This window comes from Mycetomoellerius zeteki, unplaced genomic scaffold (assembly GCF_001594055.1).
Source record: "Mycetomoellerius zeteki isolate Tzet28-1 unplaced genomic scaffold, Tzet1.0 scaffold70, whole genome shotgun sequence".
In the NCBI taxonomy this organism is placed as follows: Eukaryota; Metazoa; Arthropoda; class Insecta; order Hymenoptera; family Formicidae; genus Mycetomoellerius; species Mycetomoellerius zeteki.
Window position 1 is genome coordinate 313,537 of NW_017257720.1, and position 26,793 is coordinate 340,329.

At 29.4% G+C, this 26,793-nt stretch overlaps 3 protein-coding genes and 1 pseudogene across 4 annotated transcripts; 2 read left to right on the top strand and 2 right to left on the bottom strand.

The window, feature by feature from the left end:
- Window positions 1-1,225: 1,225 nt before the first annotated feature.
- On the bottom strand, window positions 1,226-5,632 carry sosie (oogenesis-related potein sosie). Its single transcript, XM_018458013.1, has 4 exons — window positions 5,190-5,632; window positions 3,504-3,650; window positions 2,211-2,342; window positions 1,226-1,591 (listed from the first exon to the last, which is right to left on the bottom strand). Exons 1-4 carry the CDS (start codon window positions 5,335-5,337, stop codon window positions 1,512-1,514), a joined length of 507 nt encoding a protein of 168 aa, XP_018313515.1. The 5' UTR covers window positions 5,338-5,632; the 3' UTR covers window positions 1,226-1,511.
- A 3,310-nt stretch (window positions 5,633-8,942) lies between these two features.
- LOC108729068 (uncharacterized) lies at window positions 8,943-12,242 on the bottom strand. Of its 2 annotated transcripts, XM_018457992.1 has the most exons (4): window positions 12,167-12,242; window positions 10,882-11,831; window positions 9,462-10,770; window positions 8,943-9,208 (listed from the first exon to the last, which is right to left on the bottom strand). In XM_018457992.1, exons 1-4 carry the CDS (start codon window positions 12,192-12,194, stop codon window positions 8,982-8,984), a joined length of 2,514 nt encoding a protein of 837 aa, XP_018313494.1. In that variant the 5' UTR covers window positions 12,195-12,242; the 3' UTR covers window positions 8,943-8,981. The 2 variants fall into 2 exon arrangements, with proteins under 2 accessions (XP_018313494.1, XP_018313493.1); XM_018457991.1 differs by having other exon boundaries at window positions 9,462-11,831.
- Window positions 12,243-14,174: 1,932 nt separating this feature from the next.
- LOC108729044 (uncharacterized) lies at window positions 14,175-16,166 on the top strand (annotated as a pseudogene).
- A 416-nt stretch (window positions 16,167-16,582) lies between these two features.
- On the top strand, window positions 16,583-17,831 carry LOC108729045 (uncharacterized). Its single transcript, XM_018457960.1, has 4 exons — window positions 16,583-16,694; window positions 16,814-17,002; window positions 17,102-17,260; window positions 17,770-17,831. The coding sequence occupies exons 2-4, from the start codon at window positions 16,915-16,917 to the stop codon at window positions 17,829-17,831; spliced, it is 309 nt and encodes a 102-aa protein (XP_018313462.1). The 5' UTR covers window positions 16,583-16,694; window positions 16,814-16,914.
- The last annotated feature ends 8,962 nt before the right edge of the window (window positions 17,832-26,793 follow it).

Below are 26,793 nucleotides of genomic sequence, written 5' to 3' on the forward strand. Positions count from 1 at the left end.
AATTATATATAATTTTATATATTTATAGATATATATTATAATTATATATGATTATACACGTATATGAAATATTTTTTCCTGGGTAAAATTTTAAAAATATTCTATATCTAAATCAATGAAAATAAATGATCAATAAAAATATATTGTATTATATTTTTACGTGTTGATCTATTTATTTACTGTATTTTAATATCATTTTTAATATCATAAACATGCTATTATACAAAAAATTTTTTGAGGTCAGTTTCTTGCCCCTGGGAATTTATGTCTGAAAAATCAAAATGGGAGTCGAAAAATTAAAGCGCTTAAAGTACTAAGAATATAGGCAAGTATGAAGAATCGATTGCTTATTTACGATTGATTGACAGTTACAGATGATTCAGAATTGACGTTCACTTATTTAACTTATTTTCACTACGAACATAAATTATAGATTAATAATTAAATTACATTCTTAATACAATACAATAATATAAGATCACGTATAATTGTTGTGTAATCGTGAAAGTTTTCTAGATAAGGCACAATTGTTTATTTTCACGGATTTTTAAAATTAAAAGCAATTGGAAACTCTGAAATACTTATTGTTTCTACAGGAAAAATTCGAAAATATTTAAATTTGTTACCATAAAATTGAAATACAATATTTTATAATATCTTATCATTAGCTATATAAGACTGTCGATTATAAACTGATATATTGACTATAAGACGACTGAATGTGGAAATAGTTCTCTAATAGCGTTTTTGAATGCAGTAAGTTTAACCCAGATCACATCAATGACGTCATATGCTCTACTTTAGTCTCTGATTAGACGAGGTCTTGGTACTTTGGGGTTAAATGACTTGAGTTAAATTCAAACTCGCTGCACTCGAAAACCCTATAAGTATAAAAGAAATGAAAGGAAAATATTTTACATGTATTATTTGCAACGTATAAACTATTCTAGAAATCGCATATTTTCTCTGAACAAATAAAATAACAATAATAACAATCATTTCAATATGAAGAAATTAATCTTGATGTTTTCAGGTTTTATACTAAATTATGAATAATAAAATACGATAGTATAATATATTATTATAATAGTATTATAAAATTTAAATAATTTACACAAGATACATAAATATTGTTTTCTACAATCATTTGTTCAAAATTTGCTGATAAATATGATAATCAAACAAATTTTAATTGGAAAAAAATATCGTTTCTCTGAAGAACTTAAAAAGAACAATTTTAAGAAAAAGTGCGCGACTACTTTATACAAGGGAAGATTCTCTCGTAGTTCATAGTTATTTGACACATAAATGTGCATTACCGTTCTGAAATGTATTTATATGTATCTTACTCTTTCCTTGAACTAAACAGACACTTTTATAGATATATATTTTTAAGCGACTTCTCATTTGATTCATTGGTTCGAAGAATTATAATGTTTTTCTACTGTGTGGGTTATCGTACAGACTCAAAAGTTCAAGACATTCTTTAAAAGATTGAGACTTAAAAAATTTTAGATGTAGTTAAAGCTTCCAAGCACGAGCGACGCAGCCAAAAGAATCATCGTATGCAACGTAAAGATGGACAAGCAACCTATGAAGGATGTAAATATTTTATGCTTTAATTTTTTAATGGTGTATACACACACATGAAATGCGGTATTCAATTATATCTCGTAAATAATTTTTACGAGAAAAATGCCAACTTCCGTTTTGTAACAACACGCTTGTGATAGCAAATCTTAAAGCAGCTGAAGCTATTACATCATTTTATTTCCTACTAATTATAAATGAAAGATGCAGTATTTAACGAGAAAATTATTATCTTGTTTTTCCAATTTTTAATATAAACGTAATTCGATTTATCTTATTTATTAAGCACAGTAACATGTATATTTATAATAAAACCATTATAATATATTTTTTATCGCCAAAATAGAATATTTTATAATTCATCCAAAATTAAAGAAAATCAGATAAACCATTCTTCAATGAAATTAATAATTACATTTTTTATTGACGTTGAAAGTTTTATTTCAATAATTATTTGCAATTTTAATAATTATTTTACTTAAATTTTTGCAAAAAATAAATTTATTTTTTAACTATATTATTAAAACAGTAATAATAAATGTTACTTTTATGTTATCTGTCTAAATTAGATGTATAATATGTCGTTTCTAACATATTAATAATAATTCTTGCAATCTTACCGTTACAAAACAATGGATTCTCTTGGTAAAATCCTTTTTGGCAATAACAGCGTTTTCCCATTGAGCTGTTATGCATCACACAGTGGGCATCTTCTATGCATTCTGAATCGGAATTGCAAGGTCTATGAAGTGCTAAAAAATAAAAACATAATTTTTAATGCAATTTAAGAATTTGTATAAATGATTAAGAACGTAAAAAAGCATGATTTCTTCTTGTATTTCTTAATTTTGTTTAAAATTTTTTATTGATCTTAAAAATGAAAGTACAATTATATGTATACAATAAACATAATGTACAATGTATACAATAAATATAATAATATTATATTTACAAATTTATTTTTACCAAACTCTGATATTTATCAAATTTACGATTTATATCATTTTGTGTGATTTTAATTATTGTAAATGTACAGTCTATTTAATTTTTCGAGCATGAATATAACATTTAAGCATCGATCGATTCGTAATCACGATTAATCACCGTTAAAATGTTCGCTAGGCAATCATCGGCAACTTCGCCAAAAGAAGAGAAACATGCACAGTGATCATTTAATCAAATGAAATTGCCGAGTTTCCGGATCGTTACGAGCCTCTAATATTACGTATCGAACTACAAATTGCTTCGTAAACGTTATATGATTTCAAAGTTTCAAAATCTATTGCTGCATCGTACCAGGTACGGTTTATTACTGTCACTCGTAATAATTTATTATTAAATAATGCCATTTAATATAAGAATCATGTAGCTACGTCTTTAATTATATATATACAAGCATGTTTTATAACTTGTAAAATATTATAATAAATTTATGCCATCTCCTTTCTTTCAAAATTAGTGATTCTTTCAAAATTAGTGACTAAATCTACTGTTTTTACTGTTATTGCCGTTCTACATTCACTTGTCGCATTTTCTTGTCGTGAAAAGAAACTACAGAAAAACGAGTTCTAACTACTAAAGGTAGGTCGAGGCGATACTCCTTTACCCTTTACTAATTTGCATAGATAACCATAGACCGGCTATGAGCAGTATCACACATGTGTTCATGTATTGCAACGTAGCACGTAAGTTTATGCAAATCTTGGTACTACCTTCTTGTTAAAACAAATTTCCAAATTTGACTAATTTCAACAAATTAAAGCAGTAAACATAACTGATACATGCGAGACATAAAAAATACATATAAGTATAAAAAAATTAATTTTTTCAGCGTTTTTAAAGACTATTAAAAAATATTTTTAATATATTTGCTCATAAATTTAAAATCAATTTTCTAATAAAAATTCGTTTACCTTTGAATTTATTAGTGCATAAACCATTAATTGGTGCTGAGTTATCGTCGCAAAGACAACGAGTTTTTCCTCGGGAATCCGCTATGCATGTTGTATTCAGAATTGCACCACAGTCGGTTTCCGTCTTACACTCGCGAGCTTTACCAGCTGTAATTGTATTATATCATGTATAATATCATTCTATGTAAGAACTATAATTTTATTTGACCTTAAACTAGTTCAATGCATTCTTAATTTCATAAAAATTTATGCGATATTACTTTAGCAGATTACTAGAAATTATATCTAGATAATAACCGAGATTCTGCAGTAATCAATTCAGGGTTGGAACGTTGCGGAATTCCGAAGCATTTGTTATGCTTGTTGTTTATTCTCATAGATAGAATGTCTCGAAATTCGCGAATCAAAATATTACAGCAAGAAAGTCATCACGCAAGAAAGCAATCACTATAATTATCGATGCGTCAAACAATCGTTTAACCATAATCTGTAAGTAATCAATTTTAAACTTTTACATCTTAAAAACTATTGCTTGAAATGGAAAAATGGCAAATAGCTTTTAACTTTTTTTCAAGAACTTTCTTACTGATATTTTAATTTCGCGGATTTTAGGACGTCTTGTAGTATATCGAGCTTTATTTTATATTAAACTTATCTAATAAATCTTTTATAATTCTTTATGTTAATACTTGTATCTTTTAATATATATGTACAGTAATCATTTTATGAATGCAGAGAATTTTTACTTGATATTTACATGTTTGAAGTATCTTTTTGTTCTGTTTTCCTTTGTTAACGAATAAGACGAAATCATCGTGAAGATAAAAAAAATTTGTACAATATTTTATCTTTATAATATCATTTTTGTTTAATTATAAACTGTCTTAATTATACAAGAGTGTACGTAGTGTCAAATAAAAATTATAATGATTATAATCTTTGAAAATGCAGATTAGAAGTCTGGCATTCAGTAAACCATTAATATTCATCCGCACCTCGGTTTAACTTTAACATTCAAGCATCAAATTTTTTATATCTACACGATTTTAAGCTGTGAGTGATTATTAGACATTAATTTGTATATTCCTAGAAATATCGATTAATGCTTATAAAACGTACTCGTAACTGTGCTACAATTTTGAAATATGTTGGAATAACAGTATCGTAATTTACACATTAATACAGTTATCACGCCTAATAAAAATTACATTTTATATAATATCTATAAAATTAAGTTTGTGTACATACAGTGACTATAGAAATATTACTGGTAATAGAATATAAATAGAGTATTTTCGTTTAGTTTTAAGAGGACAGCTGAACTATAATTCTTGAACAATTCTAAAAGATCTACAATAGTCTATATTAATGAAATAAGGAATAAAAGATATGTAGAGACTAAATTAGCATCTTTGTTTTCTTAATATTACGTTATTAGAAGATAACATAACAAACTCATTATATACATTAAGATCTCTCTATCTACTATCTATAAATCTATCTTAAAATAGAATTTAGATTGTACTTTATGAAAGATGAAATTAATATGAGAATGTGTTATAAATTGTTATTTAATAATTATCTTTAAAGTATAGCTATTTAAAAGCATTATGTTAAAAGTTTAAAAGTATATTATGTTAAATTATTATGTTAAAAGTATATTTTTAAGTTTTGTTTATTACATACTTGGTGTAGGTGGTGGCGGTGGATTCGAGTTTTGATTCTGTGGATTACTCTTCCCAAAAGTTGTGAGAGCAGCGGACATTAGTGGCGAAAAGATTGATACGATTAACAGAACAGACAGAATTATTTGGAGACTCATTTCACTTCTCATGGTCTCTCGTCGTAAATGATATTTAATTATTATCACTTGTATGATCACAAATCACAAATCAAAACTCTAGCAAAAATTTGCGAGAAAAAATCACTCCCTTTCCCGTTTAGATTTTTAATTTCTTCACCTCGATGCTTTCACCCCAAACTATTCCCTTCGTCTTCCTAACGAATTAATCTCGGCTTACAATACACCAGATTACTTCGATGAAAGTCTGACTAAACTCGCAACGGTAAAGTTAGATGAGATTGTTCTTCGCACCTTCGATCCACTTACGCGGAATACTAGTATGTTTGATTCCAAGACTGCGTGTTACAAGGACGTTGGATGGCCTTTTAAGCCTTCGAAGCATCCCCACTACGAAACCTACGTGCTGCCACTACTAAAGCAGAAAATGCTCTGCCATAGGGTGGTTACATTACCACGTTCCTTGAGATCTGAAAGCTAGCTGGTTGAATTTCGATCGCTTCGAAAGACGCGGCTAGACGTTTTATTAATCAGTCCATTGCTGAGCATTACCAGCAAATTTATGAACCTAACACATATAGTTTGAATCTGACTCCCTTTCAGAATATCATCCGGAAACCTTCCAAAGCATTCTGATTTGCATCGTTATGATTTCTTTCTATCTATTCCAAATATAGATTCTTATATATCAATATAGTGAATTTCAAAAATTCCTAAACATACCTATAATTAAATGCAAAATCCCGTTATAATCTTATAACACCAACTTTTATAACGTTACATGTTTGATCTGAGGTAATCTTTTATAATTTTTTACCGCAGCCATATCAATGATCTGTTCAAGTTTTCCTTGTTGATTTGAAAAAAATTACGGGAATGTTTGTTGAGTTTCTTTACAATATATACTTATTTCGCAATCACGAGATTATTGAAGTAAAAAGTTGGTCTCATGCTATCGCCGAATAAGAGTTACATGAAATGCCTCATCTGAAAACCCCGCAATTATTTTAATTGACCTACATGTGCTGAATCAAATATTCGTTTGGGTTTTTACATAAAATAATTTAAAAAATTTGTTTTCAAATCAACATTTTTTAGAGATTATTGTAAAAAATGTTTTAATTTACAAAATTATTGTGCTCATTCATCTTACTGTTTTTCTTTTCAAAAAAATAATTTCTTGAAATTGTTTTTCATTGTTCGTAAATTTCGCTTCTAGAATTTGCAACAAACAGTACAATTTACGAACGTAAGAAAGATTATTATAATCAAAGAGGATTGGATAGAGCGGAAGATCCTTGGATGAATATGATATATTTTTCCGTATGCTTTCAACGCTATTTTGCGAATCTGATGCCGAATTACTATCTTTCACGGTCACATTCTTACCGTATTCAACGGTATTTCTCAATAATTCATATTACAAATAGAGCGTAGTGGTGTATTCCGTTTCACGCACGATGCGCATAATGTTAATATTAATTTCTTTTATATATACACATATATATATGTATATATACTTTATGGAAAGAATCTAATATAACATCTTTTTATTACATTAGTCCTAAATTTATTATAATATTAATATAGTATTAATTACATTATTGAACATCAGACTCAGCAGATGACTCTCACAATATACGTGAACCTTCCGCTCTGTCCAATTCTCTTTGATCATAATCATCAGAGAATAATTATTATTCAATTATATTTTTAATAACTTTGATACTTTTATTTTCATAATTGCAATGATCTCTTTTATATTTGTCAATATTTGTGGTAAACTTAGAAATAAGAAGAAAACTTAATACTTTTAAAAAATGATTCTTTGGAAAGGAATAGTGAATAAGTAATAACTAATTTTGTGGTGCAAAAACAATAATTTTATCGTTTTTTCTTCATTATTTGTATAATTGCTCTTAAATTCAATTACATTAAAAACAATTTACCGTAAGACGCTTTAGTATCATTATAAAATATGTATTATCATGATATATTTAACAACATGTAATAGAAGTATAAAAATATATAATTATAATTTTACTTATTTTTTCAGTGATCTTTAAAAGTAATGTGGCTATACAAAAAATATGTGTATATCTAAAAATTGTGCTGCATCTTTCCTGCAGAATTAAATTTAATATTAAGGCTTTCTCTCACAATTCTTATAAGAAATGTTCTTGTTTCTTCTGTTATCATGTGCTCGGCATCGCGACATTGCTTCTTCGTTGAAGCTCGGAAACTTCCATCAAGCTCGAAATGTTAACTTAGCAAGTTACAAAGGAGGCGCATCCGGCAACTTGTGCACGAAAGCGACCGAAAATTTATCGCCGTGTTATCAGTATTTCGTAGGCAGACAGTTGTAGAAACGTATCCACCTGCACGCCAAGTGCATCGCGCCTTGCCTCGCAACGTTTGTACTGTTTATAGCAGTAAGAAGGCGCGTGTCGGATTGTCGTGCCGATTTTATTTACAACAATCACATCGCCTTTTGTTTCGACGAGGAAAGCTCTCTATCGATCGTCGATCACAAAGGCTCGCGTGTGATTCATAAATTTAACAAGAGGCGTGCAAGACGTGATTTACAAGGCAATTTGCTGGAATGCTCGTCCGGCGATCGAAATACTGATCGAACTGTCGTGGTCAATCTTGCATGTTTCACGAAACTATAAGGTGTAAGGTCACCACGCGATTAAGTCCGTGATTGGCTGAGTGCTGACATTAATAAAGAAGCGCAACATTATATCAACAACAATCTTGGTAAAATCAGCAGTCATATTTTATTTAGAGTTTCATTTAAGTAACTTTGAATATTTTACAATTCTTGCAATGCAGCGTTCCATTTTCAATCAGTTTGGATATTGAAATTGCTGAATGAATTATCAATTTCTTTCGTGCAATGCACAGTGAAATTTACAAAATATATTGTTCCATATGCCTTTAATGACTGATAACACTGATGCCTTAACTACCAATACAAAATAAACTAAGGATATAGTATGATTAAATTAATAAATAATTAATTGCAGTTTTATTGCTTTATTTCAAACATGTAAAACATTACTTGTAAAAATAAATACGACGTCAATTTAAAATTGATTTTAAAGTGGAAACAATATGAAAGAGAGGAAAGATTGTGCACTTTCAGTATAATCAAGAACCTATTTTAAAGATATATGAGCCTGACCTACTTTTTCAATTCTATAATCACTAAACAACCAATTACAATCGTCATTCGATCAACGCATGGAGGCGTTATCGCATTAACGCAACTATGTATAAATCGTAAGAAATTAGCATGAATAAGTTCAAGGCTTATGCCATGCGCAGGCATACCAGCAACGCACTAATTATTTTATAGCACGCTTTTGTCAAATATTCAATACAGATTTTACGAACAAATTTCGTGAGCACATTGCATATTAAGTATGCAACGCATTGCGATAGAAATAATTGAATTGTTTTTATATATAAACACTATATATACCTATTCATATTAATTATAGTAATAATAATTTCTGTAGTAATAGTTCCTACGTGATAATCAGTATAAATAAATTTTATATTTTTACAAATTATTTATTTATCATTTATATAAAGTATTGAACAAAGAAAGAGAGAGAAAGAAATACGTATATCATACAAAAAAATAGAAGAAACTCGTACATTTTGTCAGTTTACTTTTCGTGTACAATTCTCGAAGTGTACGATTCGCGATGTTCTTCAGTTTCAATCGGAAATTCACTCGAAACATAATCGTCATCAAGTTTATTGTGAAGAAGATATCGTTCATGAAGTTTATCAATGCAGAGAGCAAGAATTTCCATTTTATGGAAAACTTTTTTCAATTTTTCTAATAAGTCCACGTCATTATTGTCTTCTTCTAACGTATTTGATATCTCATCTGTAATGTAATGTTATTTTAAATAAATTAATAACAGCAAAGATATATCTCGAATTACATTACATTAATTTATATTTACTAAAAATGTCAAATGAAGAATCAAATGTATTTCTTTTACGTAATGTAACTACTGCCTCAAAAGATATAAGAACTAATAACTATATAAAGTAAATATAATTTTTCAATCAATTTGACAAATAATATCTATACACTGTAAGTAATCTATTTTTTAAATGTAATAGTTGACATATACCTTCTTGCCATGCTAGATCATCAGTCATTCGTTTCTTTCGATAAGAGTCTTCCTTAATGTGTAGTCGATGGTTGAGTTTTTGTAAATAATCCAAGAATGTTCTTAAAGCTTCTTCTAAAAATTGTTTATTCCATGAATATCGAGGTGTGGAACTCATATAACGAATAAATATACAAATATCGTTCCCGAAATTATTTTCATAAGAACTTTTTGATAAACATCCCGCTATAATGTTTGATATTTCATTTTTAAGTAGAGAAGTTAGATTTTTTTCCAAATGATAAAAATATTTCAAAATTTCCAAAAAAGTTTTACTATTATCAGAAACTGAATAATCTTTCTCTTTATTGATTTTCAATTGTTCTTGTTGATGTGTGTCAGAAATATCAAAAAATAGATTTTGTCCCTTGTTTGAATCAACGGTACTGGAATCGAATTTAGAAATAGTGGAAGCTTCTCTTGTGATGCGTTTTCCTTCTTCTTCATTTGAATCGTAAAATGGGAAATTGTAAAATGCAATATTTTCATCGCTATTTCCACTATCGGAAGGATCTATAAATGCTACATCAAATAAATCTATTGATGCGTCGTTTGCATTCGTAGTGCTTTCTTGTAATTCAATTATATCGATTATTTTAGGTCTGTTATTCTGCAACGTTGTAACTTCCTTATTAAAATTTTCATTAGAAATATTTTCAATTTTCAATTGTTCATTTGCATTTTCGTTATATTGGGTATGTAAGAAAGCATCAAAAATATCTCTAAAATCAGTGACTTTCAGAATTTCAGTTGGAGGTTGTATTTCGGAAGAAGTAAAATTCCATTCTTCATCAAACTTAATAGTGGGACATTTTACCTTGAGAATACCCATTTTAATTGTTACCTCGCATTGACTTTCTGGAATAACATCGTCGATATCTTCCTTATACGTATCCCAGAATAATGAACTTACCTCGTCTGATTTTGATACATCTTTCCATTCAAAATCTGCAAAACGAGGGGCCATATTAAACCACTGAAATTTATCAACATTTGATGTCGAGAATTCTGCACTATCTTGCATTGTTGATTGCATTGATTCATCATATATCTCGATTTCTATTATTTTTTCGATATCCTCTGACGAATGTTGCTCTCCTGTACTTTGCGTGGTAATCATCGACGTATCCAAATAATCTTGGTTTTCGAACGCAGATGCTGACATCGACATATCGCTATCATTTGTGTCACGTATATCTTTATTTCTTTTATCAACATCGTCACTTGACCTATTTTTGACTTGTTTCGAAATTTCTTCTTCTAACACAGGCTGAAAAGTAAAAGAATTTTCGGCTAAGTTTTTTATTGGTATATCAGAAGACTCATAAGACTCGTAAAATGGGTACATTACAAAATCTAAGTCTAGTTTTAAATTTTTTACTTGTTCATTGGTCTCATCAGATAAAGTACTGACTGTACTGTCCTCATTACCATTATCTTGTATCGCATCTTTGATTAAATCGAAAAACTTCAGATCTTGCAAAATTAAATCTACGTATCCGATTGTATTATCAACAGAGTTTTTAAGATTTGAGGTCGCTGCGACATTAAATTCTAAACTTTCGGGATTGTTCGACGCACCTAATGCATGATTTTCTTGACTTTTCAGTATCAAATAATCAGCATCTTTAGTGAAATCATTGATGCTTTTGAATTTTTCTAAATCATTAGCTGCTTTTATTTTACTTATATCTGGCAGTTTCTGTAGAAATTGTACATGACGGAGAAAATTGTTTTTCTTGTAAGTACTAATGTCTTCATCAGTGGATTCAATCGAAGAAAATTTTTCTGGTACCGAGCTCTTCATAAACTTTTCATTGTGTACTAAACTTCCGAGTGATAGTGTCTTTAATAATCTATTTACATTATATATTTCTATTATATTGTCATGCCGTACGTTATTAGAATTTTGAGAATTTGTTTGCACCATACTAGTTGCATCGGTTACAATTGCCTCATTTTGCATTAAATTTTGGTCTTTTGTAAATTTTGTGTTTTCTAAAAGATTATTTATTTTATCTATAATCTCAGACTTAACAAATATTGCTGGCATTTCTGCAATTGGACGTGACTCTTGTATTTCAGACAGTGATCCAATTACTGATGGATATTTCTCCAGAGTGATAAAAGTAGCCTCATTTTCTATTACTTTGGGAAGATAAGTCTGTGAGATCATGTAACAACCCCATCCGAAGAATAATATCACTTCCAATAAGAATATCAGCTTGAGATAAAGTATGAATCGCGTGCAACAGTTGGTTTTATATATAATCCTTTTTATGCATTTTTGCTTCCCCTGATACAATCCTTCTTCCAAAAGTTCTATATTATCTGTGCAAATTTAAATTTTTATTTATTTAGACATTTTATTCACAAAATAATTATGTTTAATTAATAAACATATTTATTTGAAGACTCGAATACTAAATGAAAAAATTAAATAAGTGTGTTTACTATACGTAAAAATCCATATACAACGATATTTTTCACATTACAACAAATAATTATTTTATAAGAATAAAAAAATAAAATGGTAAGAATAAAAATATATTATCGTATAAAGACCGTAAACTTTTAAACAACATTTTAATAAATATCTATAATTACGATATGAATAATTATCACTCTTTTACATTTAACATAATGACGCGAATAATATTGCTCACTTTCACTAATGCTCCACTGCTGCTTCATGTTGAGCGAATAATCGTAAACTGAACATCCTTCAGAGAAATGACATCGTTAAATGTTCAGCGCAGAAATACCAACTAATCTTGACTTGGTAAAATAGCAAAAGGTCGAGATAAAAGCTGTCCCCTTCTACATTTTTAGGTATGAAGAAGATGCTCATCGGGTCATCAATTATCTTTCCCGGGTCAACAAAGCTGATGACTATGTCTTGCTGTCAACGGAAACTCACCTCACTAAAAATATATATATATATATATAGTTGTACAATTTTGAAATAAATTTTCCATATGAAGGCCATGAAAAATTCAAAGAAAAATAAATTTATGAAAATTGATTTTGTAGATCAAAAATTGAAAATAATAAATATTTTACAAATTACTGTTACATCAAATTAATAGCATATTGTATTTTTTGCTCATTTTTTGATCGCTGACTTGTCAATTTTTGATCGTAGATTGTCTAAAATTTATTAATTCAATTGAATTCAAACAGTTGTAGTTATTTTCATAATATATCATTCACATTATTTATATTCATATTATTTATATATACATAATAACTCCGATATTCACATCGCATTGGGACGTCGTAAAAGTCAAGAGAAATAGAAGGAGTGGCGGGAATTTGCACGCAACCACTCTATTAAATACCTTTATATTATATTAAGTACTGTGTTATAATTTCAGGTTGTTAATAAAATTACTGTTAGTTCACTGAAAAAAATGCAAGTAATTTTACATAGAAATTACATGTCCATGACTAGAAAATTACCTAAATATGATTGGAAATTTACAATTTCCTGTAAATTTCTAATCATATTTAAGTAATTTAGATAATTTTTCAGTCATAGACATGTAATTTCCATATAAAATTACACGCATTTTTTTCAGTGTTGAATAGATTTATAAACGTGGTAAGTAGTACAATCATATATCATAAAATAATATATGATTGCACTGTCACGTTGATGACTTAACTACATAAAATGATTACTGTAATAATTTCAAAAGGCTTAATGATTATTTGGTGGTACATAAATGTAGAGAGATAGTAAAAAATAGAGCACAGCAAAATTTAAGTGTGCTTAGCTCTTATATTCTTTGCGCCAATATATCCTATCCGTTTGTGTATATATATATATATATATATACACACACACACACACATATTGCATTTTTTGTGGACAGATGTATTGTATATCCAAAGTATACAAAATGCGCAGTGTACTAAATCTAATAAATGCATTACATGAAACATGTAACTTATATCATAACCCTTGTAATACATGTCAAAGATTATAATTATTATCTATTATTTCATGTATATATGAAAATTATAAATATATATATATTTATAATTTTTATTCCTTAATAAAACTATGTAAATATATTTTATAAGTTATTGTGTTATTTTAAGTCTTATTTGTAAATTTTATGTTTATGACATTGAAATATGGTATTGTAAAATAATATTTAATATTATTTGCTTAGCCATTAGTACAGTATTATATCATTGAATGTACAATTAATATTAATTGTAGATATTTTCAGCATAATGAATTCATATGGGTTTGCGCTGTAAAATCCGAAATCGATAAAACTTGAATTTTCGTTCAATATCGTATTACTAAAAAAAATCTTGGAAAAAAATTAATATACGAATAACAATTACTATAACAATTAATGAGTAATAGTACAAATAAATATGTAATAAAAATCCTTAATGAAACCATAAGTATCTCACACTCGTACGTGTGATTTTAAAGAATTTGGGTAAGCACCACAGTAATTTATACCACCGACTGCAGAGTAGTGGGAAATACCATATGCCGTCCTACTAAATTACTAGAATATGTCGTTGTGACGGTGCATATTTCGCATCCAACACCGAATCTGTCCCAGGTAATATTAACGTGGCACAATTTTGCAAGTAATGAAATTGAGGCATTTATATCCGTAGAATTTGGAAAGTCCTTTTAAAATAATGGTGTCAGCTATATTCAGAAATCCATTTATCATGAAGGAAGACAGAGTTGTACGAAAGGCACTGTTGTATCTGAAAATAATCGCAAATATCTTAGTAGTAAGTGACTAACTAAAAGAGCTAAACCCCCCCCTTATTCAATTTTATTCCTTATATAAGTCAAATTTATTTTCTTAGTCCTATGTTACAGAAACACACACACACAATGTAAAATATATATCTTTATTCAAAAATTCTCATAAAAATTATATTAATTTTTAATTCTATAATTATATTAATTTTTATTCTATAACCCGGGTGGAAAGTACGACCTGGCGCTATATGGGCCCTATCTATAAGTTTTTCACGAATTAATGTAGGCGCTATATTGAAAGGCTAGTCTGGGGCTATACTGGGCGGTTAGAGCATTAAATGTTTCCATATTTTTTAAATACATTGTTTCACCGAAACTTAATTGTTTTCCAATACTTGATTTTATGTGAACAAAGAAATTATCGCTACGTTTCACAGTTGTGACTAGATTATATGATACACACATGCGAGGAAACAGTGCAGTGTTCGGCTTATCTCCTGAGTGGTGCTAAATGCGTGGAAAATATTTGTATATGTGGTCCTGGTTACTATTATCTATAGATGTAACCAATACATTGGTGAGGGACTTTTTATTCTTTTTTTTTATAATATTAAAGATGAAAAATATGTAACAAAAAATATTGTTAATCTGTAGGTTTATTTGAAAAATGCAAGCAAACCATTGACTGTTATGTGAATGCCGATTTCGAAGCAAGTATTTGCGATGAAGGAATTTGCAAATGTAGTCGTGGTTTTTATCAGCGCGAATATCGCACTTGTCGAAGAGAGGGAAAAAGTAAGGATCATATTCACAATGACAATACACAGGCTGAATATAGCACTATAATACAACATTGAAGTATTATGTTGTGTAATATATAATATTATTATTTGCGTAGCCATCGGCAATGAATGTACAATTGATATCGATTGTTCTTTTGATAACGCAATGTGTAATAATTTCATATGTGCTATGAAATATGCCAATAAAAGTGTTGAACTTTCGTCTGATGTTATATTAATAAAAAAATTTTTGGATAATGATCAGTATGTGAATTATAACAAATGTACAATAATTTAAATGTAAAATATTTAAAAATTCTCATAATAATAAATTGATGAAACTGAAAGTGTCTCTATACGTGTGTATGTTTCTATCAGGAACTCGAATAGGCAGTAATTGTACGACTGACGAGGACTGCAAAGTAGTGGAAAATGCCATATGCAGTCCTGCTGGAACATATCGTTGCGACGTGCACATTTCTCATTTGACACAGACACCGAATGTATCCCAGGTAATATTAACGTCGCAGACACTATTTTGCAGATGATATTCGAGTACTTATGTGAACAGAACTTGGGGAGCCCTGTCAAAATGACAACGTTAATTACATCCAGAAATCCATTTGTCGTGAAGGGAGATGGAGTTGTTCGAAAGGCACGGTTGCATCTAAAGATAATCGCAAATGCCTTGATGGTAAGTAATTTTAATTAAGAGCTAAATTACAACATACAATTTTGATAAATTCTCTTTTTTGTGTTATAAAATTAATGTAAAATAAATAAACATGTATATGTAAAAAAATTTTTATTCGAATTAAAATTATATTGATATTCAATATTATTTTATTCAGCGCGACCAGAGAGTATATGGGAAATTGCCATCTGGACGAACAGTGTTATATCTTTGGTCCAAATGCTGTATGCAATAATAATACATGTGTATGCAATGAAAATGTTTCTCATTATGTAGAGAGTGAACTGTTTTGCTGGGGAAATATGGGAATTGACAAAACTTGTAAACAAGATAGAGACTGTTACGTGAAAAATTTTAGAAGCAATTTAATATGTAACATTACATGCGGTTGTCCTGATGATACACGCTTGAACAAAGACAAAATGAGTTGTACAGATGAATAATTATTATTTTATTGCTTTTCATTAGGTAGCTTTTGACAAAATCTTTGCACTAAATTTTAGAACTTGGAGGAATTTGCGAAGTAAACAGCGATTATGCGGTGCCCTCTTTGGTTTGTCACAAAGGATTATGTACGTGCTGAAAACCATTATGAATCACATAAGCAGTGTTTAGCAGGTAATATCTTATCAATTCTTATAAAAACATTAATTTTCATTTTAAAACTAATAATGGTTTATTATTTTACAAATATATTTTTATATTTTATATATTTATATTTTATATAGACACTTTTGAACGAATTACAAATTTTAAGGAATGATATAACACGTAAATAATTAATGCCTAACTAAATTTTATAGTCATAAAAGTAGCAAAATAATGTTCTCATAATGCAATAATCAAATTTTAAGTATCAATGCTGATTGTACGGGTAATGAGGATTGTGCACCGGTAAATTCCATGTATATTTCAAAGAATTGTTTATGTAAACCAAGTTACGTGTCTGTGTCTTGATTCATGCATGCCAGGTAATCATTTATAATAGTTTAGTCTCATAAAGAAAATATTGCTAACTGAAATTTATCATGTTTATATTATCAATAACGGTATCTTTAACGTTTGAATATTCTAACATATATACTTCTAGTATCATTTGGCAAGCCGTGTTCACTGGACATTTAATGCTCTGTCATTACACCGGGCGCAATTTGTGCGATCAATAAACAGAGCAATGATACCGCAAACATAATGGAATTAACGAGGATATCAGAAAATAAAGTTTGTAACTGTAGCAAAGAAGACTATTACAGATTCGGAAGCTGTTTTAAGAAGAAATGTAAGAATAATTTATGCTGAATTTACTTCAAAAAAAGTTTAAAAATGAATTGACTTCTTTGTAAAAATTATTTGTTAAGATATTGACATATTTTGACAGTCCTCGGCGAAACTTGCACGAATTTGGGAGAATGTTATGAAAGCTGGAATCGAAACAGAGTAGTTTGCAGAAACGGAAAATGCGCATGCATTTGGGACTACATGATATCGAATGGTGTTTGTGTAGAACATCCGCAAAGTTCACAACTTTTTTTGAATGGTAAGTAGCCTTGACTCGATTGTGTCAGTTAATAGAAAATTTTTGCTGCATTTTATTTTCGCTTACGTTAAAGCAATGTACAATAACGAGAATCCTTCTTGCGGCATATAAAAACCTTTTATGTAGCAGAATAATGTGCTTGCAATATTATGAGTCGCGCATTCGCACGCCAGAACTATTCGAAAGCTGTTTTGTAATTTTTGCATCGATAAGATATGCCTGCAACGACATGGCCCATCTAGAATAGACTTTTTACCGGTACTAATAAAAAGCGTGGAAAGCAGTGCTCTGTCGAATTGCTATTTTTCTAACACACAATCTCGGAAATAAGTTTATTAGTGCCATAAATTTTATTATTACGTAAAAATCGATAACGGTAGAAATAGTTCTCACTTTTCAAGCAACGTTTGACTAATGAAACCTATTTCTTTCATCGTTTACCTCCTTCCGTTTTGTCACTATTCAGGACAACTAGAATAACAAATTGATTAAATTGTGTTTCTTTCCAGGTGGTGCAACTAATATCGTATCCAGGGGACATTTTTTTAATCACATCTTTTATACTCTCTAGTAAATTGTTTTAGATTTACGAAAATTTAAGAAAATGTTTATGAAAAAGACATAAATATTACACAAAATTGAGACAATTGTATTATTTATCATTACCTACAAACAACATTTGTTTATAAAAATGTATTACAAAAGTTAAGAAATTTAGGAAAATAGTTTCTTATTTCTAATCAAAATCAATTAATCTAATCAATATCATCAAATCTAATCTAATCAATATCATCTGTATTATACATAGAAAAACTAAAATTAAAAAAAATATTTCAAGAAATAAAAAAGATGGCATAGAAAATGTCGTTCTGCTTGTACGTCCATTATTAATCGTATTATAGTGGTCAGACAGCTAATCCATTATTAATTGCAATTATATTGAGGAAAATCGCTGATATTGACGTAAGTTTCTTAAAGAGATATCGGACTTCCTTATTTCTCAGAAACTAAACACTACACTTTATTAATACTGATAAAACATAATCTGATGAAGAAGCAAAACTCATAATTTATATATTTGTGGCTTATTTGACTTATTTCTATATAAAATCAGATTTCTTCAATTCTATTAAAAACAAATTCTGCAAATGCAAAAATAAAATTCTTACTACCTTCTTTTGCAAACTGCATAATTTAAATAACAGTGACTATATTTTTAATAACATATTACATCGTTTTATATGTTTGTAGTTTCCTAAGTGTGTTTTATTTATATTTTTCTCTTTCTTATTTCTCATAACACGGTTTTAAATATAAAATCGGTATAGCTATTAAATCAGCACATTTGTTTGAAAAATAAATAAAAAATTAACTTAATCTTTTTATACAGAGTGTTGCGTTATAGTGTCAAATAGCTCTGTCAGAGCTAAAGGCAATTCTGCATTTATAGGAAAATTCTTTAAAAAAATTATCGCATCGCATGTTTGCTTCTTGCAAAACAGCATGAAATATGCACATAAATAAAAAAAAAACGTTTTATATCGAAATGAAAAGATTCTAGAAATTCTCATATGCATTCACTTGCAGGTATTTTATACAGATATATAAAAAGAAAAGAATAGAAATAAATGTGGTATTGTTGCCTACTGTATTAATTTTGGGACCCATTTTATGAGACTCTCAGTTTGCTTATTTTACGAAGAAACTAATTATTGCAAAATTGCAAACAATATTATAAAAACTACTACATTATCCTATAGAAGACACTTTCTAGTTTGTATTTATGTTTAAAGTTTTATTTCAGTTTAGCTTCTGTTTAAGAAATATTGTCCAAAAACAAAGTGATATGACGGTATCAGCGATCTCCCTCTACACTATAATGTGATTATCTGATCTTTTATGTGTGATACGGGGGACGAAAAAATGAAACTATATGTAGGCAGCGTGTGATTTAAATACTGCTATTTCCGGCGGTAGAGATTGATTAAAGAAATATTGCGTATTTAAGATTCCGCCAAACGTCTGATAAGGAGACCAACTAGCCGACACGCGAGCCACGTCGTGTCGGCTGTACTCATTATGACCATTTCTACTGAGCGATCAACACTCGCTTAAAGTAAGCTTTCGATGACGTCGTCGATGTATTTATGGCATTGTGACGTCATAAAATAGCAAGAAGAGAGGTCAAGGCGTACTATTCGTACTATTATTAGATATACTCGTATGTACATCCTTTAGGCAATCGACCAGACGTAGAACTCTTATTAAATTAGTACACTCCGCCATCAATGAGAATGACTAGGTTATTGTAAGAAAAACTTTTATTAACTCTCTTTGTTAATAATTATCAATAATTAATTAATCAATTTAACAAATTGATAAAAAAAGTGTTTGGTATAAACTTTAAAATAAACATACATCAATTTATAAAGACTTTTTATTTAAACTGTGTTTTCTGCCAAATACGAGGTGTTTTATAATATGTTTTATAATATGTAACTCTATAAATAAATTCAAGACACAAAATATATAACATAAAAAATTTATACAAACGTTCGTATTAGCTGACATTATTTCTGAATACGTTTTCATCAATTCTCATTACAAACTGAGCTAGAAATCTTCACATTCCTATCTTTAGTTAATAGTAAATGTCTTAAATTAAATTGATAGTAAACACATTTGAACTGAATCAGCTAGGCTTAGTTTGTAATGAAAATTAATGAAACACAAAAATATTTGTAACTCGCAAACAAGATGGATTATAGAACGAATGTATTATATAAATTTTTTGTGTTATTTCTGTTTCTTGAATTCATTTTTTAAGTTATGCTAATATATTATAAAACATTCTGTATATGATGCAAATAAAATGTTTTCTTTTTAAGATTTACAGTTCAATAGGCGAATAGCGATAACTGTCCATTTAAAAAAACATGTAAGAATAGAGGATAATGAATGTAATATGCGAGTTACCATTTTAATAATCTAAAATTATTGAAATAATGTATTATCTGCACAAATTTTGTCAAAAGACACTGAAAACTGAGGAAAATGATTCTAAACTATTTTTTAATAATGTTTGCAAGTTTAAAAGTTTTTTAAATGTGTTCTCGATATATTGGAGCTTCTATACTATTTTCGCCGTATTTGTAGCTATGATACGATAGCTATGATGAGAGAGAGAGAGAGAGAGAGAGAGAGAGAGAGAGAGAGAGTAGGACTTACGCACAAACGATTTACGTGTCATTAATACATCACTACTGCATCAATATCTCACTCACGCGTGCCACATATACGCATAAATTTTCGTATACAATAACGTTTTAATTAGACGTCTAACAATAAGTCCATTTCTAAAAACTCCACGCTGTTTTTTCATGCAAACTACTAATTTGTGGACTACTATTTCGTAAGTACAGATTGCACAGCTTTTACACGAAGCAAATGTTGTCACGATGCAACAGCTCTAGAGCGTCATATTAGACTAAGAAATGATAAATATTTCAATTTTGAAATTTTTTGACGTTCTCGGCATAAATTCCATTTCACAGATACGTATTAATACATATACTTTAATCCTGGAAAAGAATTTTTAAATCTATAAAAGAGGAAAAAAGTAATTGTTATACAAAAATTATATTATGGTTTAGTCAGTAATACAGGCGGCTTTAGGATCCTTAAGATTGCCATCAAACAAGGTGCTCGTAATTTAATCTAAGCATCAATCTCAATTTATGGATCCATCTAGTTTGTCACCAAGCACTAAATCATTGGATAATCTTAGTATGAACATATAGTTTACGTCTTGGAACTTTTGTTCTTTACTACAAGTAGTACTGTGGTTAATTCAATGCCTATTCAGTGTTGTATGTGATTATGGAACATTGTGCATTTCACCAATGTATAGGGCTCGTTATATTGACAGCATCAGATATTACATTCTTTTATCAAAGATCTCAAGATTGCCGGTAAAGGCCAAGTTTTCGTCACAGATTGCTAATGGGCATAGTACTTTCGTCGCCTGGTTAGAAATCAGTTAAAGGAAATTGTGTTACATTAAATATTCTAACTTGCCCTTTCTATGTTGCACATATAATGCTCTTTTTTCAGTTAGTAAATACTGTGATTAATAATACCGAAGGCTACTACCATTATCAAAGAGGGAAAGAATATTATTTCGTACGGTGTACTGTATCGTTGACATTACAATTTGAATAGCATTCTGCGAACAACCTTGTGATCTTTCATACCCTACCACACTTGTGCGCAATCTCCATTTATATGACCTGAGCGAAATTACCACCTACACTATGCAACACAGATACGAAATCAGATTAAGGAAAATTATTTCTAACGATCGCAGGAACGAGCTACTGATATTATCACAATATTTGTTTGACGATTAACTACTTGGATAGATCACTTCCTATCTTTCTTCAATTTAATTAATCGCTAGAGTAATACAACTTTTTATTCTTTCTAGATATAACGTTTTTTGTAGATAATTTTATTTATATATATCGATTGAAGATGGGCACTTTAACTTTAGAAATTATTTTAAATATTGTTTCTTGTCCCAATTCTATTTATACCAACTTACAATGAAAAGTCTTTGGAAATTATTATTTAAGCGAAAATGTCATATACAAAATTGGATAACTGAAAATGGATTTCAAATGATAGTGAGGAACAAACAGCTGTCAATCTATTCCAAAAGTGATACAAAAATACCTTTACATGTTAGGAACTAGGAACAGAGAAATTCAATCAATTATGTAATTGATACCGAGATAATGTCAATCGATCATATTAGAGTGACACACGGATATAGATAGTGAGCATTAGAATCGATGTAAAGTCATGTAAAATATTTACATGGTTCCAAATCGTTTCGTATTGTTACCGAATATACAACCGAATTTTGTATATTACATATTAATATATATCTCTAAATTAGGATTACAAATCGTAATTTAATTAAGATTTTTTAATTAATTAATAAATAAAAAATTTAAGTAATTAATTTAAAAATTTTTAAATACTGATAAAGATTATAAACACTATTCAACTTTATCAAAATTCCAAACTATTTAACTAAATAGTTTCTATTAGAATTGTATATTTACTATATATTCTATTAGACAAAATTTTCTTAATTTTCACGTCTTAATGCTTTTTTTATGATAATTCAGCAAACATAGATATAATTGCAATATAATATAAATATACACATGTAATATGGCATACTACATTATATGGTAATTATATACGATGTTTGTTGAGAATCAGATAAAATTTAAAATTTATCTGTTAGTTGTAGCATTAGAAGTAGGTATGTTTCGCAAGTAAATACATTGTTGTAGACACAAAAACACGAAAGTTCGAAGATATAAACCCTTCGACTTTGCATTCAATATCTCTTATCGCATAGGTGTGTATATCTATCACAAGAAATCGAGCCGCTTATAAATCTTCGAATAAGGTGATTTGATATCGGATATGGTATACAAATGCTTCTCTCTATCAGCCAAAACGTTCCCTCGTTTATCCGTTATTCGCGCACCGCAAGCTAACGAAGGGATGCGAAAGGTCACACGCCAACCGGATGGACAGCCGATAGAGACTCGACCTGGCTTCTTTCTTTATAAAATGGGTCAAAACTTGCTCACGCGGATAGGAAGTGACGCTACCACGAAGATCGTAGGCACGGAATTTCAAGTTTCACCACGCGGTCTTAAGCTCTTGAATTTTCTAACATTCTTCGCGGTGCCTTCGTACTGATTTTTCATTCGAAAATCATATAACAATTTAAAACGATACATATATAATTAAGCACAGAATAATTTAACAAGAGGATAATTTAAGTAAAACAGTAAAATATATTGTTAATAGTTATATCTTTAGTTATTTAACAACAAAGAGAGGATAATATTTCTTTACATTCTTCAAACTTGAAGTCAATTTTCATTGTCGATTATTTTCCGCAATACTGATTGAGTTCTTTATGCGTATTATTTCATGTTATAAGAAGCAATTATTTTGTCAAAATAATCATATAGTCATATATTTGAATAGTCATATTTAAATATGCTTTAAAGTAGCTATATATGGTAAACAATAATTTTATTTGTTCAAGACAAATTTTTTAAATAATATTGCCTTCAAAATATACATTTCAGCTTTAATAAGAGATCTGAATAGATTATTCCTAATATGTATAATGTATTTTAATAAAAATCGAAGAAATTACAATTTATTTATGGAATAGTTATGATATTTCTTTTGCTCGAACTTCTAGAAAACATTTAAAAGGCGTAGCCAAGCATTACAATCTCAATACAGTTTTGATATTATCTATAAGTTACAAAGAAATCGCAGCGCGAAGTTGTCGCAGAGGTCACGATTCGATTTAATAAGTTCGCGTTTCTTGAGCTGCAAAATGTTCTCGCCCATGCATAAGCATCGCTGGGGAACTAATGCAGGAAGAAAATTACGGTCTGAGATCTGATACTGCGGCCCGTTGCACCACGTAATTCCCTACATAATTTCAGGCCGACTTGCACAAGCTTGCGCCGATCTAGGACGCCGTAGAAAGTTCGTGTCTGATATCGCTTCGCACACCCGTGACGAAAATCGTCGTTGAGAAAGACGTCAGCGGCCAGCACTGAGGAATGCAGAAAGCTGGTGCAATTTGCGGCTGCCATGCTGCAAGCACCCGGGTGAACATAAATCCTCGACTCGATTCCGTGCTCACCCGCGTCTGAAGGAAGTAACGCGGAACGCGCGTGGATTGTGTCGCAACGATTTTCTTGCGACCCGCGTATACATACTGGATCGCGTGTCCGACATTACCCGCCCTTATGTGTCATGCGTTATATGGTGTTGACGGAGGCCAAGGTTATACGGCCAACAAAACGCGCGAGAGTACGCAACGATCCATCGGGCGAGAAAATCAGTTTTGATTAAATTTTTCGATCAAGCCAGACATTTATTGAAAAAGTGGTAGGATTAATAATTTCAAAAACATATATCTTTGTTACAAAATTCTTCTATGCGCAATACGTAAAAGAAAATATAAATTAATTTCCTCTTGTACCTAGTTTATACATACGAATACCTAATATAATATAGTTAAGAAAGAAGTTTACTTCAATATTTTTATGCATTGCAATTATGTCTCTTATATCAAACTTTTTACTAAAAATTCAATTTACGAAACTTAATTTCATTCGAACATGATATAATCTCTTCTATCAAAATTTTGTACTAAAGATTTAATTTAGAAACTTAATTTCGTTTAAAAATGATAAAATTAGAAATAAAATTAATTTTAAAACTGCAACTTTTACAAACTGCATGAACACACTTATTAATATAGACGATTTCGTAACTTAATTAAATCTTACATATACGCTGATAACATATTACTTGATATTATGTATGAAAAGTGAACGTTGTGGAAAGAACGGGTTACGTTTAAGTGTTCGTTAAACTTGCACACTTTTCTTATCAGATTTCAGCGGGGCTGTCGCAAAATGTGACGCCCGATAGTATCTGCAGAATAAGTATTTTTTAACGCGCATGCCTGACAGACATCCCGGATTTATACATATATATGGTCGCAGCGCATTTTATTTTTACGTTTCATAAAATGACGTTCACTGCCAGCAATTGCTATTTAAATGAATTTTGTACCGAGCACGCAGCGTCTCTTTGAATTTATTAGCATCTATTTATGACGAAAAAATTTATACGTAACAAAAGATATACGAGGAAGAAATAAGGCGTCGCGCGACATTTGCGAATATGACCGAGTTATCTTTCTACGATGACCTCATTATAAACATCCGCTTGATTAAGTATTTTTCATCTTTTTCGAAGCAAATGATTATTATTATGTATATATATAACATAATATTCAACGTTTTAGTGTTTAAATATCAATGCGATAAAAAAGTCACGTAGAGCTGACTGTCATATATTTCCATGAAAGCTGACATAAATATGCGCATTCATTATCGTTATACAATTAAAAATTTGCAAAGTTTTACCGACGTATGTATACAGGGTGCCCGTAAAAACCCGAACAAAGCTTAAGGGGAGATCCCTAAGATTATTTTGAGACGAAAATCCTAATACGAAAATGTCGAGACTACAATTTTTTTAATTATAAGCTAACTTTAAATGTTTATAAGTAAAAAACCATTTTACTTTTATAGCCTTTATTATTATTTCTTTTGAACATTCTAAAATGAAAATCTTAATACGAAAATATCGAAGCTATAATAGTTTTCGAATTGCACACTATCTTTAACTAATTATAATTCAAAAGTTATTATAGCCTCAACATTTTGGTATTAGAATTTTTGTCTCAAAATGATCTCAGAAATCTCCCCTTAAGCGTTGTTCGGGTCTTTACGAAACTTTACACCCTGTATATGTACGTATGTATGTACATGGTGCATATTTATAAATTGTATTTCATGTAAACGTGCGAGAAAGAAGTTCGTATTGCCATCTACCAAAGGAATCGCAAACTTACTGTTTCAGTGATTCAGTTATATTATACGAATATATAAGTTTTCAATAGAGTTACACAGAATTATTTAACATATTTTATTTAATGCTATCATAGCCAGTAACACTTATAAACTGTATTTATTCTCATTTATAAAAATTAATTTTATTACGAACCAAACAAAAAAGATTATGACTAAACATAAAAATTTCTTATGATTATAAAAACCATAAATAATTTCTTTATTACTATGACAAAAATAATTATGCATTTGAAACAAAGAATGACTGTTGTTTCAAATGCATAATTATTTTTGTTACATACTGCGTATATGCAGACTGTCTTTTCATTTATGCGGAATATGATATTCCACTAACAATAAGTACTTTCTGCACTTCCCATATCATTTTACTTTACAACATGCAACACGTAGAGAACCCAATTTGGACTCGGGCCAGAAATTTTCCATCTCAAAACTCAAAGACACACACGTCTCTTGGAACCAATGCAATTACCATTTGCTGATATCCAGGCAGATCTGTCTGGAAATTTGTAGAGGGTAACGAATCGTTCCGCGAAAATTCGCCCCGATGGAGAACGAATTTTCCTCTCTTCTGCCTCTCCAATATTTTACCATTCAATTCATCATCCATTTGATATATAATCGTGCTATTTGAATTTTTATGATTTTAAAGGTAAAATTTTCATGGTTCTAAAATTTTTATGGTTTCAAAAAGCACAGAGAAAATACACGTAAAGTTAAAAATCTTGTACTTTCAAATTTTTAATTTTTAATTCTTAACTATAATTTATTGTGAAATATATGAGGTTAGAAAATAAATGGCACGCATAAATACACGTATATATACATACATATATACTGTATTATTCTAGCAATGTGTGTGTACATAAATATACTTTTTTATTTATTTGTATTTTTAAGACAAAATTTTAGGATAATGTAAGTGTTCGCAATAAAAAAGTATAAAAAATTAATATACATTATTTAAGT

Coding starts and splice junctions, on each gene's coding strand:
- sosie (XM_018458013.1), bottom strand. CDS start 5,337: ATGAGAAGTGAAATGAGTCTCCAAATAATTCTGTCTGTTCTGTTAATC. Junction 3,651..5,189: donor ACCGCCACCACCTACACCAA/GTATGTAATAAA, acceptor ATACAATTACAG/CTGGTAAAGCTCGCGAGTGT. Junction 1,592..2,210: donor GAATCCATTGTTTTGTAACG/GTAAGATTGCAA, acceptor CATCCTTCATAG/GTTGCTTGTCCATCTTTACG.
- LOC108729068 (XM_018457991.1), bottom strand. CDS start 12,194: ATGAAGCAGCAGTGGAGCATTAGTGAAA. Junction 11,832..12,166: donor GCAGTGGAGCATTAGTGAAA/GTGAGCAATATT, acceptor AAATTTGCACAG/ATAATATAGAACTTTTGGAA. Junction 9,209..9,461: donor TGATCTAGCATGGCAAGAAG/GTATATGTCAAC, acceptor ATTACATTACAG/ATGAGATATCAAATACGTTA.
- LOC108729045 (XM_018457960.1), top strand. CDS start 16,915: ATGGAATTAACGAGGATATCAGAAAATAAAGTTTGTAACTGTAGCAAA. Junction 17,003..17,101: donor AAGCTGTTTTAAGAAGAAAT/GTAAGAATAATT, acceptor ATATTTTGACAG/TCCTCGGCGAAACTTGCACG. Junction 17,261..17,769: donor TTCACAACTTTTTTTGAATG/GTAAGTAGCCTT, acceptor GTTTCTTTCCAG/GTGGTGCAACTAATATCGTA.